At 34.9% G+C, this 19,361-nt stretch overlaps 1 protein-coding gene across 1 annotated transcript; it reads right to left on the reverse strand.

Annotated features, from left to right (window-relative positions):
* Nucleotides 1-1,973: 1,973 nt before the first annotated feature.
* On the reverse strand, nt 1,974-8,033 carry LOC140169160 (uncharacterized). Its single transcript, XM_072192417.1, has 3 exons — nt 6,646-8,033; nt 5,365-5,970; nt 1,974-5,184 (listed from the first exon to the last, which is right to left on the reverse strand). Exons 1-3 carry the CDS (start codon nt 8,031-8,033, stop codon nt 1,974-1,976), a joined length of 5,205 nt encoding a protein of 1,734 aa, XP_072048518.1.
* Nucleotides 8,034-19,361: the final 11,328 nt, after the last annotated feature.

The raw sequence follows: 19,361 nt of genomic DNA on the forward strand, positions 1-19,361 counted from the left end.
CTGAGTTTGGTCGAAATCCGATCAAGGATGTGGAAGTAGTAGCAAATTGTGAGAAGAAAGAAGAAACAAGAGCTATATAGAAATTGTCATGCGAGACATGACACACAAGCCGACCTGTTGATGGGTCAAGTTTGAGCAATTTAGAAATTTGACCTTTGACCCCTAAACTTTGACCTTTGGGGTCATAAATATTTTTAACATGTTTAGAATGTCGTAAGAATAATTCGTGTTGAATTTGAGCTCGATTGGACCAATTTCGACATTTGACCTTTGACCCCTATAACTTGACCCTTGGGTCACGGATGGGGTCAACTGCTCTTGCATTGTGCTTAGGATGTCATAAGAAAGATTCCTGGTGAATTTCAACTTAATCGGAACTTATACATGGATTTTGATTTTTTAAATTTTTGATTGACTTTTTGACCCCCTTAATGACATTTGACCTCAATGGAAAAAAAACCTTATGTACACCTACAAAATGAATTGTTCCAATTTTAATTAAAAAATTCTACTATGTTTAGTTCTTGAGATAAAAATTCTTAAAGTTATTCAGCTAAAAACAGGAAGTGACCCCTTAATGACCTTTGACCCTTATCAATGAACACCATATATACACCGACCATAGACGAGTCATGTGACCAAACCGTGTCATCATCGCATGGTGTTTGTAGGAGAAGATACATTTTGAAGAAAAATCACATTGTTGACCTCTTTATCTAGGTCAAAGGTCACACGTAGTTCAAAGTCATATGACATGTGCGGGCAATGCCAACGGTCCTTCTGACAACGTTTAGTTAAAATACGTCAACCCGTGACTGAGTTATACGTACGAATGTGGTCGACAGAAGAAAGAAGAACAAGAGCTATATAGAAAGCCATGCGAGACATGACACACAAGCCGACCTGTTAATGGGTCAAGTTTGAGCAATTTAAAAATTTACAAATCAGGGAATGCGAATGTGGCTCCTCGTCAGTGATCCAGATTGCCGCATTCTGGTTTTAACCACAGATTCTCAATTTTTTGAGGATCTGTAGTTTTAGGACTCGTTTCGGTAAGAGCAGTGAAACCTGCTCTCCTGGACCAGACGAGCCTATTTTGAGCTCTATGATAATTAAAAGATGGCAAATTTATAATTGCAAAATATTTCAATACAAATAGCAAATTGGACAGGAATATTTGATTAAAATTGTAGATGAAAATACGTCACATTTTATCATGTAATACATTACTGCCGATTATATTTCGTATACAAGATTTTTGGTGTAGTGTTCATTACACTATTATTGCACATGTAGATATTGATTATTACTAGCATACAGTATATTGCACATTAATTATTGTAAATTTTTTTTTTTCTTTTCAGTGTTTTTGATTACAATGGTCAAATATAAAATCAAATATATTGTAACAAACACTTTCAGTTTTAAACAATACCATTATATATACCCACGATGGAGTTACACTTTGTATATTACATAACATTCGAACATGTCTGACACCCATTTAATTGTACTTCATTTATCTTTATATTTTAAGTTTTCTTTTTTTAAATTTTTTAATTTTTGACTTGGTTAAGTAAAGTGTGCTGAAGCTTGTGGATCAACGTCTAGGCGTTGTGCCTGTGCGTAGCGCACTATAAATCACTGCGCTTTTTTTCTTTTTAGGAAAAAAATGCTAATTCAATCGAAATATTGGTTAAAATATTAAGTTTATCATTGATATTCCATCCAAAAATAATTGTATTCAGTGATACATCAAAATTAATAGCGTCTTCAGGAATTGATACATATAATTGGAGAATTTAAACTAAAATGATTGTTTTTGTACCACAAGAACGTGTTCATTGTCTTCTATAGAATTGCAAATAACACACTTTGGAGTGTCACTAAATGATCATTTCAATTATTCATTTACCGTTACTAGAGTTGACTGAAGTCAATGTGTATCCTTCAATATCAAGACTGCGAAGTACCTAAAACTTTATGGCAACAAATGTTGGATGATGGTAACTGTAGTAGGAAGTCAATACTGAAGCACTGTAGTTCTGCGGTGTTGGTTTGATATATATATGATCCAGAAGAGTTCCTTTGGTAGTAGTTGGGTCTTCAATCACTTGATTGTATTGTCTGAATGCAGGAAGGACTTGCTCTTTCATCAAGTTACGATTAAAGTCTCCCACAAGGACTTTAAAATCTGTTTCTAGATTTTCAATCTGGGCTGTTATCTCATTCATTTCATCATTGAATACTCTTGAGCTTGTTGCAACAGGTTTGTATATAGCTGCAATCAGCAAGTTGCTTCTTCCTGATGTTCTTATCGCTAATACGTCGGAGTGCTCAGTTATCAATGGTAATACATTGTATTTCACACTGTTTTGAACATAGATGGCATACCCTATTCCACTACCAGAATTGATTGATTCCAATGAATAACCATCAATTGCAATTGTTTCAGGGTTATTGCTACTTGTCAACCAGGTTTCAGATAAGCAAATGACGTGAGCTTTTCTGAACTCGCTATTGTTTTTCATATCTTCAAAATGTCGATTTAAGCTCTGAATGTTATGATGTGCAATAATGAAATAGTTGTTGTGATCTATTTCTAATAAAGGGTTAGCCACGGAAAGATTACATTGTGACATCTTGGCAATATTGGGTGCAATAGTTTCGTCACAATAGATTCTCCTGGCATCAAAATTCATCAGATACATTCCATCAAGATGAGTGACTCGACTTAGTGCTACGTATGCCATTGCTGTCTGCAAGTATTTCATTGATATTACTGCTTGGTCCGTAGTTTGTCCTTGGATCTTGTGAATGGTGACAGCCCAGGAAAGTTTTAACGGTATCTGTTCTCTGGTTGTGGTAAACGTCTTTCCTTTCAACTGAAACGATTCCTTGCGTGGCTTTATGGGAGTACATTCTTGATAGTGTGGTGGGATGAATTCTGTTATTCTTGCCTTGGCACCAATACGAGAACTATCAAATTTGACATATACGACAGTTGGCATATTTGTCGAGTTGCAGAATTCGATACCTTTAAATACACCAGAAACTCCATTGCACAGACCGTCAGTCACATCAACGTTCGAGATCAGCATAACTCGGGCACCTACTGCTAATTTTAGTTCATCTGCCAAAGTTGTGTTGCGATCTTTACGTTTTGTCGTATGTGGTTGCTCATTTATTCTTATGATACGCCCACCTGTTTGATCAATGTCAATGGCTTGTATCGTATGTATATGTGTACTCAGGGTAGCTAGCATTTTCTCATTATGTTCATCGACATCATTGTTGCGATAAAATAGATGCATTGCGTCATTGGGAGCGGAGAGTCCGTTATCATGGCTATCTGAAACTGTACGTGACTGAAGTAACTTCATATCAATATCGCTTATTTGTTCATTTCGTTTCCTTGTGCGAAGTCTGTTGAGCATTTGAGCAAAGACGACATCATCTTTTTGACGCATAATTTCTGTCAGTTCAACAACATTGAACAATAGGTTCCAGAGGTCCATTAATATATCATCACGGGGAAGACACAATGGTGTTCTTGGAGAAATAGGCGGTAATTGATAAAAATCTCCAACTGCAAGAATTGACACATTGCCAAAGTAAGTGGTGTCTGAAGAACCTTTGATCTGTTGCAATCGACCATGTATATAGTCAAACTGTGGTACACTCACCATAGATATTTCATCAATAATGACAAGTTGTAGGTGTCGATACTTCATTCGCAACGTGTTTACAGATTCTTCTGCAAGAGGCGTGTAATGATGTGATCCTTTGGGAGGTATCTTTAACCCAGTACAGATTGTTTGGCCATATATATTAAAGGCGGCAGTTCCCATGTGGGCAAGTAGTAGAACAGTCACTTCCTCAACATTTTCTGTCATTGGAAGAAAGGTTTTTCTAGCATATGTTATGCACTTGATCAGATGTGATTTTCCAGTTCCAGCTCCTCCAGTAAGAAAAAAGTGGAATGGTGATATGGTATGGTCACTGGCCTTGTCATTGCACCACTTGGTAACATAGTTAAATAGTTGACGTTGTTTGTTGTTCAACTGTCGCATCATAGATTCTGCTTGTTCTTCTGTAATTTCAGGACGGCATGTTTCTATTGCACACCTCGGTAAATCTTGACGTTGCTGTTGCGGCTGCTGTAATTCAGGAATTTCGATTTCAGCAAGCTCGTCATCTGAATCCTCGTACAAATTACGCTCCAATCTATCATCCTGCTGTTGTTGTTCTCCTTGTGGATTTAAAGCATTCCATGCATCTTGAAGGTCAGGTATTTCTTGGAGTGCATCCCATGCATTATCTAGGGCACCGTTATCTGGTTCGAATTCTTTCATGTTGTGTTGCACTATTTCTTGAACTGAAACGATTTCCCCATTAATGGTTACGCGACCTTGTAAGTGATAACTTTCATACGTTTCATATGATTCAGGTTTGATTTGCTTTCTTCTGTGTGGCAGATATAGGCGTAGCATGTTCATATGGTAACGCTCTTTATCCCTATGAATTGATACTCGAGGATAACGAATGACAGCTGGTTTTCCGGTGGTTCGTTGTTTCATTTTCGCTGAACATCCCGACAATGCGATAGCCTTTTGCTTTGGTCGACATCTCTTAATTCCTTCTTTCGGTACACTTCCATCTTCATAATCACTTTGGTCATCTTCTGTCTGATCATCAGTTTCGTTTTCTGCCTGTGTACTTTCTTTGCTAGACACTTGATAATGACTAGAGAAGAACTTTGCCATGCACATGTTTTCATATTTTGCTACCTTGGGTCGACCGATGTATTTCTCAATTTGAGAAGTTTGCCAAACTTCTTCAGAATTCCCAGCATTCTCTTGAAGTTGTTGGAGTGGCAACGATATCCTGTGTCCATCAACATCAGTTTGAACAAACACAACATTACGTGAGCTTTGTTTCAAAGGCATACTGCAAACCATGTAAATAGCACCCATTACACTGATTTCTCTGTGTTGCAAGTATACGTTACCAACTTTTCTAAGTTCGGTAAGAACATCGGCATTCCCTTCTCTAGCTTCTCTTTGTGCGTTTCTGAGCAAGTCACCCATTTCTCTTTCACACTTCGTCAGGTACGAGAGCATGTATATTGTACCCGCAAATGGATCTAATATGTACTGTATGTCCATGTTTCCATTCCAACATCTTATCAAGTGAGGATTGTAGTTGTTTACCCATTGATCTTTGAGACGTCGTTTCAGATAGACAGTGTTTCTTTTGGCAAGTGTGCTTAAGCATGTTTCAAATTGACTGTGTGTTATTTGTATTTTCTGGAGGATTTCATCAAAATCTGTGTCATCGGTGGCTGATTCAATTTCTTTCCACATTTTCTTAATAGTCTCCTTTGCATTCTCTTCCCTTTCTTTTCTATCTGTACGCTCCACTTCCGCTTCCAGTTCATTAAGATCTAGATCGTCTATGGATTCTGGACGTCTGCAAATGAAGGTTTCGTTCGATGGTGGCCTAGGATAGTTAAATCGGCATACCAGTCCAGTTTTTCTACATGACCTTGTATGGGATTTAGTATGCATCTGTACTTTTGATACTATTTCATGCAATTCGACGTCTTCCTCTGGAGGAAGTTCACATGACACATATTTGTCAATGAATTCAGCGATTTCCTCGTCTGGATCTGTATCGAATTCTGGCGCATCTTTCACCCATGCTATCATGTGAATATGTGGCCAACCTCTCTGTTGGAACTCGGTTCTGTAATAATAGTCTTCGACTTTTCCAATATGATTGGCTGGAGAAAGAATGACGTCATTGATTAACGTATGGACTCTTTGCTGAAACATTCTGGCTGCTGCTGCTGGATTTGACATGATGATCTTACAATGATCTTCCCAGGTCATGTTCTTATGCTGTTCTGCAGTCATTGGCTGTTTTCCTTGTGATATTAGGATACCATTGTCTATGTCAATCCAACGTCTATCAGCAGCAAAAAAAAAAAAAAAAAAGGTAGGAATTCCTAGTTGCCGTATCATTGCGAAAACATCTCTCTTGATTTTTCCCAGTAAGCGGGCGTTCCTCGTATCTTGGCTAGAAATCTGTACCCTTCATCTCTTCGAATCAGACCCTTCACTTCTTCATGGTTTCTTAACATTGAAGCTGTTATCTTTCTTCCATCTGCAGTCTTGGTACTACCTCTACGAAGTGCAATTTGAATATTGTCACAAATCTGTTGTACCTCTGTTGCATACAACGCAAAAAAGATATATTCTGGGTTTCTGGCAAACCTGTTGTCTGCTGAAAATATGCGTGCATTGAAATAGCGAGATGGTGATAATTTATTTTCTCTGTCGTCATTGAAAGTATTTGAACCATCCGGAAATTCGGCGGGAAAAGATTGCGCTTCCATTTCCAAAACCTTTTTGTGGCCTATTGCCTTCACCTGGAGCTATACAGAGGATTGATTCGTCATGCTTGTCTGCAAGATATTGAGAAAAATCAACCGGGTGCAAAAAGGAATACAGAGGAGCAGATGTGTTCGTAATGTCATGATCATCATCATCATCGTCATCATTACTACAATCATCGTCATCATTATTAGTAGCATCATCATCATCATTATCATGGTTGTCCAAGTCTTGTCCTTCATCGTACATTTCTATGTTATCACTGCTATCCTCATCTTGGTCGTGCATGTCTTGCTCTTCATCAATATCGATGTATTCGTACAATTCTGTGCTGTCACTAGCTATAGACTCAGTCGCGAGTTCACTCTCATTTGGAGAATGGGGTTCTGCGATGATGTCATTTTCTTGATCGTGTTCGCTGGAAATTAGTTGGTCGTCTAACACAGAATCAAACTGATCAAAGTTGATATCGATATCTTCAAATACCGGATTGTTGGCTTTCAACCATTTAAGTGCTTGTCTAACGTTTTCTGGATTAACGTCCTGACACATATGATGTCCTTTGTAAATGAGGCGACGTTTTAACTTGATCCGGATAAGACTTTGTTCCGTTGGTAGTCTTGGTAAACATGCAGCGGTGTTATTAACATTAAATTTTACGCACACAACTTGTCCACTAATACCCTTTTGTGCACCCTTGATAAGTGATATCATTTTCATAAATAGAATTGCAGGGGAAATTAAATGTCGTTCTAGCATATTCAATTCTGATAGTACATGTGGCTGTTCTACTAATGCCAATTTGTTTACAGTTGCCAATCTGGGAACACGATTTGCAAGTAAATCACTATGACATGTATTGCAAATCCACTTTTCTCCGTGACTTTGATCTTGACCTTTGTTTATTGGTAGTGACTGAATTTCTACATTACTGTGTAAACTTTCAAGCAAGATACTTTCATTATATCTGCTCGTGTATAGTGCTACAACTTGTCTTTTGAAAAAGATACGTTGACACACCTGACAAATATATATCAATCGGTGTTCATCCTTGCAGGCTTTCTGAAAGTTGGTAATAACTATATCAATATCTGATTTTTTCTGATACCTATTGAACTGACTTTGTTGTCGTTTCTTTTTTGCATATTCAGGGTTTTCATACGATTCCTTAGATTGCTCACGTTTTCGTTCTGCCGTTTCAGGATGTTTGTACAATTCCTTAGATTGCTCGCGTTTTCGTTCTGCTTTTTCAGGATCTTTGTACGATTTCTTCGATTGCTCACGTGCTTGCTCACGTTTTTGTTCTGCCTTTTCAGGATCTTTGTACGATTCCTTAGATTGCTCGCGTTTTCGTTCTGCTTTTTCAGGATCTTTGTACGATTTCTTCGATTGCTTACGTGCTTGCTCACGTTTTTGTTCTGCCTTTTCAGGATCTTTGTATGATTCCTTAGACTGCGCACGTTTTTGTTTTGCCTTTTCAGGATTTTGATATTGTTCTTTCGATCTCTTTCGTTTTTTTGCAAGGATTTCAGTTTGACGAGAGATAGGTAAATTTTTGGTACCACTTTTGCTGTTTTGAAAGCTTGGAAGACTTCGGAGATGGTGCATAGTGACTTCGTTTTTTTCCTTTTCCATTTTGAATGTTATCTTTGTGTTTGGATTCAGCAATATACCATGTGGAACATCCTTGTTGATTTGGAAATTCCGTGGGAGGAGCTGCTTCACTTTCACTCACTGTAGGAGATGTTTCTCTTATCAGTGTTACTTGAATTGGTTGAATACCAATAACTGAACGCCATGCGTCTTTACATGTTTGTATATTCAATTGCCGACACAACAATTTAAGATAAGTAATTAAATGTACAAAGTCTGAGAAAACTAATGCCACAGAATTGCCTTCATCTGACACAAACCCATATTCAGTTCGCGAGTGAGAATCAAAGTATATGTAACAGCCAGTTGAAGTATCCTTATACACTGCCATCATGTACGAGCCCAACACGAGTATATTTGAATTTGATACAGTAAACGCTGCTTGAAGTTCGATATCAAGTGACTGCAAGTCGTTAGTTTCATCGTATTCGCATATACAATATCTTATAGGCTCGTAGTCAATTGTATATGTCGAATTGTCTGATAATGAGAATACAGGGGGTAACTGATCAAGTGCCAAGTAATCATTTTCAGGTAATTCATTCGATGTATGCAATTCTTGAATAAGAGATTTGTATAAGGAGTCTGCGTCTGTCAAAATCTGATCCAAATGTTCGGGATTTAATTCGTGTACAATTGTGGGCATTCGACACAACATTACCAAAGCATTACATGAGCATTGTCTTCCTCTAGATTGTTCACTGAATCGAAAATCACCTTGATTGAAATGGCCAGATATATGATTGGCGTATGTAATGTCTACATTATTACCTTCATCATCGTCGATAATAATTACTTCATCAATGTCATTGTTGATAATAATTGTATCAGATTTTCGTGATTTTGTATTTTCTAATTTGGTGTATGCAGGATTACTTTTTTCCAATTTAGGCTGATTATTATCATCTATTATTATAGGAACGTTTTTACATTCATTTTTGTCAGATTCTACTTTTTGTTTATTTTTATTGGCAGCCAATTTGGCACCCGCCTTCTTTGATTTTAAAGGCATCTTCGTAGGTACTGGTATAAAAACAGTGATAAGTTTTAATATTGATAAATGCCAAGAATTGTGAAAGGCTTCTGAATGGAAATCTATGTAACAATGAATAATAGAAACAAATGAACTAGATAACTTTCAAACGAGTAACTTGTAAGTTAAGAACTAGAATAAAATAACTTTTGATAAAACACTGAATAGAATATTTCAACTACAACGTATATTTAAAAAAAAGGTAAAACGCTCGTGTACATGGAACTATTTTAAAAGTCAACTATATTGCATAATACAAAACAGAACTTAAACTCTTATAACGATGTGAAAACATAAATATAATAAAGCTAAAATTAAAGAACACTCAACTTTTAAACAACTGTATGGATAAGTTATAATCATATAAATCTAGGAAAACATAATGGTACCAAGACTGAGATTAATAGCTTTACTATTTAAAAATGTTTCAGATATTTCTTTAATTTTTTTGAATATCAATAGTTTCTGGATTTTATCATGTCTATGTTATCTGAAGTTGTTTCTTGAACATGTTTCTTGGATTTTTATCTTAAGTGCTTCTTTGTTTGTTATATTAAGTGCTTCTTTGTTTGTTTAAGTACTTCTTTGTTTGTTATATTAAGTGCTTCTTTGTTTGTTTAAGTACTTCTTTGTTTGTTATATTAAGTGCTTCTTTGTTTGTTATATTAAGTGCTTCTTTGTTTGTTATATTAAGTGCTTCTTTGTTATGTTGGTTTGTTATCTTAAGTGTGGGTGGGTTCACTAGATAAATCTAGCAGAACCTCTTTTGTGGGTGGGTTCAGTAGTTGCCTACAGAACCTCTTAAGTGTGTGTGGGTTCACTAGATAAATCTAACAAAACCCGTTTTGTGAGTAGGTTCAGTAGTTGCCTACTGAACCAATTTGTAAGTGAGGATGAAGTGTGTATAGTATACCCGCTACTATTTGGGCTGAGAAGATATGCAGGATTGGCCACTAGAATGCCTTCACAAATGGATCACAAATGTTGTGACAAGACTTTGGATACCTGTGAATGACAAAACAATGAGTAAAAATTACATGTACCTGAGAGTCATACGTTACTTCTATTTTGTGTACTTTTTGTGAATATTGTAATATTAAAGCGAACATATGTATTAGGTAGTTTGCAATAATATAAATCGTAAATTTTGGTTGTAGATGGTCGACCAAAGTGAGGTAGTCTATCGCATTAGTCTCACAACCAGGGTAGAAGGCCGATTGCATTTCACCCAAAAATCAAGTTTTCTCTACCTGCACGCTTTCATTATATTTTCAATATACCCTGTCTCTGCAATATTTGACTCAAAGGATTTACTAGATTTTGCTCTTTGAATAAATCATGGGGTATGGACAGGACATAATCAACTATATGCAAGAAACATGCTAAAAACAATATGTTGTATTCATTGTTTCTCTGAAATATATTAAATCATTAACTGTTTATCACCAACAAAGATGAGAATGGGTAGTGATAAGATTAACATGTTACAGACTTTTTGTTTACCGGTACATGCTGACTAATTACAGCTGTATAGTATTTTGTACACCAAATATGCAACAGTGTCCAAAACTTTTATTGAAAGAAATTAATTCTTATGTCATTTTTCATTGAAGAAATGGTTCCTTAATCAGGCATAAAAAAGGGCTTTCATACAAAATCAGGAGATAGAAGGAAAAATATATACAATTATACGAGGCAAAAAAGGGGTTTCTGAAGAGTTTGTTAGTCTACTTTAAGGTAATTCCGTGTTACTCGCGTTACATTTTGACAAACATTGAGACATTCAATGACCTGTGGTACAATTATACAAAGAGTTTATCTATCCATGTTCTCTTCATAAGTACTTACAGTCCCAATCCAATGTATCTACTCACATAAACAAAATTAAATTGGATATGACAATGTATTATTTTATAAGCAAAAATAACACTGTGGCTCGCATTACAGCAAAAAGACAATCTCAAATTAAGCCTTAATTTGCCCATCATTTCTCCTCAAACAAGGAGCTTGGCAAACATGTTTATATTTTTACATGATAACATTATACTATAGCTATACTCTAACAGTAAAACTGAAATATAATTCATTAACATTTTTTTGAAATGGCCAATTTTGTGTGCGACTCGCGTTACGTTAAATATGTGACTCGCGTTACATATTTGTCCACTGCTTGAAATTACATTTCTAGATCACTTGGCTGAACTTATGTTCCTCTAAATTTAGCTGAAAATTGCAACAACACTTTAATCAGTCATGACCAACCATTAAATTGGGATTTAGGAGTGATTTATTTTATACTGCCAAGTAAATACATCTGCCGTGTAAAACTCCATTTAAGCTTCCACTTGTCCATCATTTCTCTTTAAATTAAGTCAAAGCAACTAGTTTGGTACAGGTGCTCATATTATCAGGTAACAGCATCACATAATAGCTATATTATAAAAGTAAATAATAGCAACAAGTCATTCAAAAAGTATTTAAAATGGGCAAAATAGTGTGTGACTCGCGTTACATCAAGTATGTGACTCGCGTAACACTTTTGGGCACTGTATACAATGACTAGACACTTGCCCTAACTGTTGATGCTGTGAATTAACTTAAAAGTTGATTCACAACTGTGAGCAATCCCAATTTACATTTATACATAAATGTTGATGTGTTTTTATAAATTAGTGCCAATTAAAATAATCTACCTTGACCCCTGCAAGTTTGGTTTTCAGTGAACCGATATTCTCCTCAAACATTTTTTTAAGAATTATTTGTGAAGAATTAGTACGTACCAGGTGATAACCATGTATACTAGGAAAGAAAATATTAGCAGCAAGTCACTAATTTTGCTTTTATAAGAGAATTCATGGACAAGTGGCCTAAATGTAGCATTTCTTTTTGCTGTAACACGAGCCACATTAATATTTTTCTTAATAAATAATATATTGTCATATCCAATGAAATTATTTTTATGTTATTCGATACAATGGGACTCTAAGTACTTATGTAGATAACATGGGCAAATAAATTCTTTGTATAACTGTACTACATGTCATTGAATTTCTAATATTTTGTCAAAATGTAACGCGAGTCACATAAAAATATAGACTACCCCGTAGTCCACTTGCCCATTGTGCATACTCTGGATATTGTATTTAAGCTTAAAACTCTGATTTAATTAATGTGTGCACAATTGATAGATTTTCACATCTGATCTTTTCAGTCACCCTACTCCCTCTGTTTGTTAGCTTCCCAAGTGGACTACTGACATTGGATTGCGGTTTACATGCTTAACACGGCTGTCTATGAGCTTCTATGGATGAGATTGTCGGAAATCTGGCCTACTAAAATTGGCGATGATGTAATGCATCTTTAAATGGATCTGGCTTGTGATTGGTCGCCCAGATCTCGTTATGGTTTAAATCCTCCGGGTACCTGTCATTACCATTAATAACTACATGGTACACAAGTATGTGGCCTACGCCGCCTTTGTGTTGTGTAATTGCATGAACGCGTCAGTAAGTCAATGAGCGCGTCTTGTATTTGCTTGCGGTTAAATTTGATTGATAAACAAGTATGATTGACAGTGTGAGTGTTAGGGACTTTGCCTGTTCAAAATCACGTTTTTAATTGAATGTCCATAGTCTATTTTTAACCTGGAATTTCGCGATTAATAAACTGGCAGATTCTAAAATCAGAATTGTTCAGTACTGAAGTGCCAATACAATTATGACATTATGATATGTTGCATTCAATAATATAAGCCACTTTACTTTTACTGTCACTAATATAATTATATTAACTTTTTCATAACAATTTTATACTAGTATTTTGATGTATTAAATATCAGTATAATTTCGAGTTCAACTGAATGCTTTCATCATGATTAACATGCTTTTATTTATCAAAAATAGACTATGGCATAGTCTAATAAAAATAGAGATCTGCTCTGTGTAATCTTAAAAATAAAAACAAGATGCCTGCAGAATTATATACACAGGGGCTTGCAGGCAAGCAAGGGCAATATTAGCACTAATATAGAACAGTGTGCAGAGCTGTATTGTGTGGATATTAGAGTGTCTTGTGTTACATTGTTGTGACCCGCGTTACACTGTGACTTGCGTTACAAATTTCAGTCTCCTGTAAGCATCGAGGCAGTGTTCAAAAAAGTTTATGAAATAAATATCAGGTATGAGCTAAACCAGAAGAAACTGAAGGAGAATATTTTAAAAGCATTGTATTTCTTACAACAGTAAAAAGTTGTTATTTATGTGACTCACGTTACAAGGTGAAAACGTATAATTACTGGAAGTGCCTTGCTGGCCATAAAAGTCCCAGCATCCTCATTCTTTTGACATAAATATTAAGGTACCCATCTGACTTCCACATACCAACAATATTAATGTTTTCCTATTTGAGTTTTGGGGAAGAATGCAGGAAACTGACCGGGAGTTTCAGCTGCTACATAAATGTTGGTAATTTATACCCATCATTTAAAACAGTGGTAAAAAAATGATATGTGAGCAGGTAATTGGTTAAAAATTTCATTTTTATAAACTTTGAAGGGTACATTTTCAAAATTTATTCATTGTTAATTGTAGAGATGATTTTTTTTTCAAAAATTCCATTTTAACACGGAATGACCCTTTGCAGGAAACAATAACTTGGATGGAAACATTGAATGAACTTTCAAAATGTAAAATAAGCATTATCTTATTTAAGACATACATGTAGGGTGACTGTTTTTTGTTTTCCTCTGGTCCAAATATATTAAATTATTATTTTTCTAAGTCTAACAGAAAGGGGTTTTGTTTGTTTGTTGTTTTTTAGTTTTGAAAAAAGTCAAACATTTTGTTCAAAAACCCTTGAAATTTTGAAAATGCCCAACAAAAGTTTCCATTGTTAAACGGAATCAACTGAATCTGTTTTTGTTTCATCTTTGTATATTTACATTTCACAATTCGCTGTATCTGTTTAATGAAAAAGGTTCAAATTGAGTTTATATTATAATATCCGAGATCAAAACAGACGCATACCAAATTTCTTCAAAAATAACAATAAACAAACACACCATGAAATGATCTCTGGCCTTAAATACATTTCCATCCAAGGTAAATAATTAATCTAACAGTTATAAATGTCATTATGTCATTTAATGTTAAGAAGTCTCATGACATTTCAATAACATGTTTCTGGTTTGATTTTCTTACCTTTATACCTTGTTTCATATTGCCAGTTATAAGTGTTTTGATTTGTTCTTTCATGTATCAAACATTTGAATAGTTGTCATACCTTAGGTCATACTCAAATGTAACCTGAGTCAACAAATTAATGGAAATTTAAATCATGTACCGACAAATGAACAAGGCAAATACTTGTGATTATAAAAATATGATACTATGGTGTTTAATCCACTAAATGAAATTAATAATAATAGTAGCGAGGAAGATGATGTTCATCAAACACTACAATGTAAATATACGACACCAAATCAACTTAAAGATAATATTTTACTAAAAAATACTCAATTATCTATTTTGAATCTTAATATCAGAAGTCTGAGAAAAATAATGTTTAAAGTGTATCACCATTTTACTGTAATTGGTTTACCAGAAACTCATTTGAAAGGAAATACAAACAAATATTAAAATGTATCTGGGTATAACTTAGAATATACAAATAGAAATTATCGTGGTAAAGGTGGAGTGGGCTTATACGTAGGCCTATCCAATAGTATCAATTATAAAGATATTACTAACTTTCGTACATGATTTTTACTAACCACAAACTTTATCTGAAACAAAGTATGTTTCCAAACCAGTGACAAAAGAGCGGTGACAGGTTTGACACCAAAGCAAAATCAGCTAGCACTAGCAGATGTACAGGGGCCGTTGCATAGGATTTTTGGACATTGTCCCTGAAAGGCATCATCAGGGCCTGTATACAATGTAGGCCTAACTTCCATTCATAAAAACCTGATGTTGATGTTTTCTACATCGTACTGAAACATCACTCTGTTACAAAATTGAGTAACACAAAATCCACTTTAAAGATCAGCGGTAAAATACCGGTATTTGCTTAATTTCGATCACAATTCATGAGCTTGTAAGTTAAAACTACTGTCATATTTGTCTCATATCTGTTCTGAAAAGGTAAAGGATGTGCTTCACTTCCATAACATTCCTGACACCAAAAGTGTGATGTAAAAATTGGCAAAATCATAAATACAAACTTTTACAACTGTCGATCAAATCTGGTTGAGACATTTTTAAATGGACCTCTCCTTATGTAAAGGTTGTAATTAAAATATCATAAAAATGTGGATTTCTAAGATGAAGTTTTATGACAATAAAATACGGCACCTTTTATGCTATGGGTACTATTCATGCTCCGCTAAATGTGATGTGTTGCATGTAAATATGTCATATTTAGGAGGTCCCCTCCGGATGTGAATGAAGCGGGCAACTTGGATAATAGAAGATGGTACATACGATATGTCATGAAAACGATATTTATATGACCATTTTAGTTTATTTCAAACGATTTCATGTACCATAACCCTTTTTTTAGTAAACTGAAGTGTTTTCTTTGAAATACTTACCTTATCCAATATGAAAGTGATGCAACTGTGCGGTTGTGGTAAAGTCAAAGTGGTAAAACTGTGATATCCTTTTCTTGTGATTGGTTCTGGGATCGTCGACTTGCACGAACCATAGGCCTATATTAAATTCAGATCAACTGCTGAGTGCTTGCCTGTAAAGTATGATAATAAATTAATTTAATTTTACTATGATTCTGATAAAAAGTCTAAAGAGTCCATAATATAACTGTTATTCAAATGGGTCCCAACAACAACTATTATAGCCTACACTATAGGGAGTTAATAAAAAAATAAATCTTTTTGATCTGATATTTCCAAACGAAAACTACATGCATCTCAGGTTATAAACAAAATCATAATCCAAAATTTGAGTTGAATGCCTTAATGGTTCTAATGTTAGAAGCAAAACACTACATCACATTCGCCTATATGCCATACGAGACTAGACAAAACACAAAACTTGAAATTGGTATACTAAATGTTCAGATAATCACTACTTTTTTTGCTTATAACATCTAAACGAAACATCCAAGAAAAATATGAGCTTTCTTCTGATATCAAAATCTCAATTTTGATGGGAAAAAGTAGGGGGATGAGGCAGCGGATCGAATTATACACCTTCAAAGAGCCCTTCGCAATTAATTCTTAGTTTCCTGTTAACCGCGCTCGTCCAAATTTGAAAATTACAAAATAATTTATTATTTTATTTTTATTTTTGATTTTCTCCTTTAAAATAACTTTCAATTACGTCTATTTGCCATTTTCTGACTTTAATAATATCAACAATAATGATGGATAAACAAAGAGCATAACTCCAACTAATAATTAAAAGTCACCTCGTCCCTTTTTTGAAACTTTTTACAGGAAACTAATAATTAAGTGCGAAGGGCCTAAAGGGTCAACCGTGTCTGTAGACTTAAAAATTACGTTACAGCTATACTTGACGACGATGAACATGAGAGGCGAGACATAGCTAAACTAAACATAATATAAAGCACACATATTTAAATAGTAAACGAATAAATAAATGAGAGAATGTCACAGTCTGACATGGGGTCCCGCATGGGTTAGGGTGGCAGTGATATGACATGAGTATGTATATAAATTAAAACATTAAAAAATATTTTGAAATGTGTGAGGGTGAATCACCAAAAAAACTAAAATAATTATAATAAATTTTGCAGCTTATTATTTTTTTTTAAAAAGCATAAATATCCGAATACGTGACACATATTTTTAATTACAGATTAAAATAACATGACTTCTACGCATTGTACTCTGACATGAAACACGCACTGCTATACAGCTACAACGTCAAAAACATGTCCGTATGCACTGTACATACAAGAAGCATAGAAAATCATTAAAACAGCTTTTTACAACATTTTCATTAGCGTTAAACTTTAGGATTTCACCCTCACACTGTACACATAGCCGGGACACATAGATCAAAATCGGCCAGTAAAGACGTGCTGAACTTCCTGACAGTACCTGGATAAATTCGAGCTAGCATAAAAAGTCTGATTAAAATCAGAAAGTGAAATTTGAGACCAACATCTGCGGCATAAAATCATACAAATGAGCGCCAAGGCCTAGCTACACACAGTTAAAAGTCACATGGACATTTTATCACAACGAGTCGTCAGGTTTTACCTCGAAATTCACGTATAAATATTTATCTACTGCAATCAGCAAGTCATGCGAACATTCAAAAAGTTACAAACTTACGATTGCTTATAAAAATCATGAGTTTAATGGCCGATTTGATGCTAAAATGATATTTTTGCTACGACATATAAATTTCTCACCTACAGATGTCGATGAACGAAAAGTAAACATACTCTGGCCGGCAGCGCAGACCAAGACGAAGTTCTTTGGGCTATTTGCTGATTGGTCGAATTTCCCTAATTACCCTAATTGATTGGTCACATGGCTATTTGGCGATTGCTTATTGGTTTAAAATGACGTAAATGCTAATTGCTTAATGAGAGCTTGAGAATTATTTTACAAGGTGTTCCAAAAATAAGTATACACTTAAATATTACAAAACTTTGAGTGAAAGGCCCGCGCCCGTTACAGTAGTGACCATGATAAAACGCTAAATGTGGTAAACGTATGGTTGAATATGGCCTATTGTTAGAATTATCGTTTTATTAATCAGTCCTATTATTAAATACATTAGAAGGTAGTTGCAAAGTTAAGATATCATGTAGGCCTAATGCTAAAATATATAAATAAGGTCAAATTAAAAAAATAAAGTCCAGACAAAATAGGTAGGCCTACTTCAGAAGTAGAAAATATTTTATACAAATAATTATACAATAAAACATGATTTGCTACTGACTTGACTCAGTGTTTGGCTTTGAGACATTCTTCAGGAAAAATCTGACTAAAAGTAAACACCGCATTATGCAATTTGGGCCTGCTACGAGAAACATTATTATTATTTGTAAATGTAGATCAAGTTGCCATAGGCCTACGATATAGGCCCTAATGGTATCCCAATAATATGAATTTATGAGTATGGCTAATACCTATTTTAGATACGTAAATTTTAGTTAATATTTATCAGGCCTAATTAACAACAAATAAATACAACTGAATTTAAATTAAAGGGATTTTTCCAGATTGGTTGTGATCATAACATTTTGTTAACTCTTAGTTCTACTGTTAACCACAAAATATTAAAACTTATGCTGAAACTTCCAGTTGATTCCAACACTCCATTTCCATGTTGTGAGCATTTTCTGTATAAGTTTAGGTTCCCATAGGCTACTGTGTTGGTTTAGGTTTCCGGTTTATTTCGTGTGATAGAAACCGGCTGACAATAATTTTACAAATATGGCCATCATTTTAGGTCCCTCAATCAATGTTGTAGGATCTTACATGTCTGCTGTCAACATAGGAGAACATTCCTGGTGAATTTGAGCTTAATCTGAACTTGTACATGGATTTTGAATTTTTTTAAATTTTTGATTGACCTTTTGACCCCTTTAATGACCTTTTGACCTCAATAGGAAAAAACCCTTATATACACCGACAAAATGCATTGTTCCAATTTTAATTAAAAAATTCTAACATGTTCAGTTGTTGAGATAAAAATTCTGAAAGTTATTTAGCTAAAAACAGGAAGTGACCCCTTAATGACCTTTGACCCCCAAAATAAAAATACCATACATACATCAAGTAACACTGATTCATGTATGATGCTTATATTACTCTGGTCTGTTTACATTTTGAGATAAAAATCTTTTGAACATTTTGGTTTTTGACCGGAAGCGACCCCTTAATGACCTTTGACCCCAAAACTGTAGACACCTTAAAGACCCTGGTTGGTAGCAATGCATGTGTGCTAATGGCAACACTCTGCTATGTAATTTGTAAAAACAGTGATTTTTTGAATATTTTTAGCTTTCAGACCGGAAATGACCCCTTGATGACCTTTGACCCCTTATCTGTGAACACCCTATAGACACCGACCAAAGTCAAGTCACATGACCTAAGCATGTCACCATCACATGTTATTTGTGGAAGAAGATACATTTTATAGTAAAAATCGCATTTTAGCCATTGTGAGCAGGTCAAAGGTCAAATGGAGTTCAATGTCATGTAACATGTGGGGACATGGTCAGTGGTGTTTGTGACCAAGTATGATCAAAATCGGTCAAAGCATAGCAGAGCTAGGGCG

The sequence above is a fragment of the Amphiura filiformis genome, chromosome 14, assembly GCF_039555335.1.
Source record: "Amphiura filiformis chromosome 14, Afil_fr2py, whole genome shotgun sequence".
Classification (NCBI taxonomy): Eukaryota; Metazoa; Echinodermata; class Ophiuroidea; order Amphilepidida; family Amphiuridae; genus Amphiura; species Amphiura filiformis.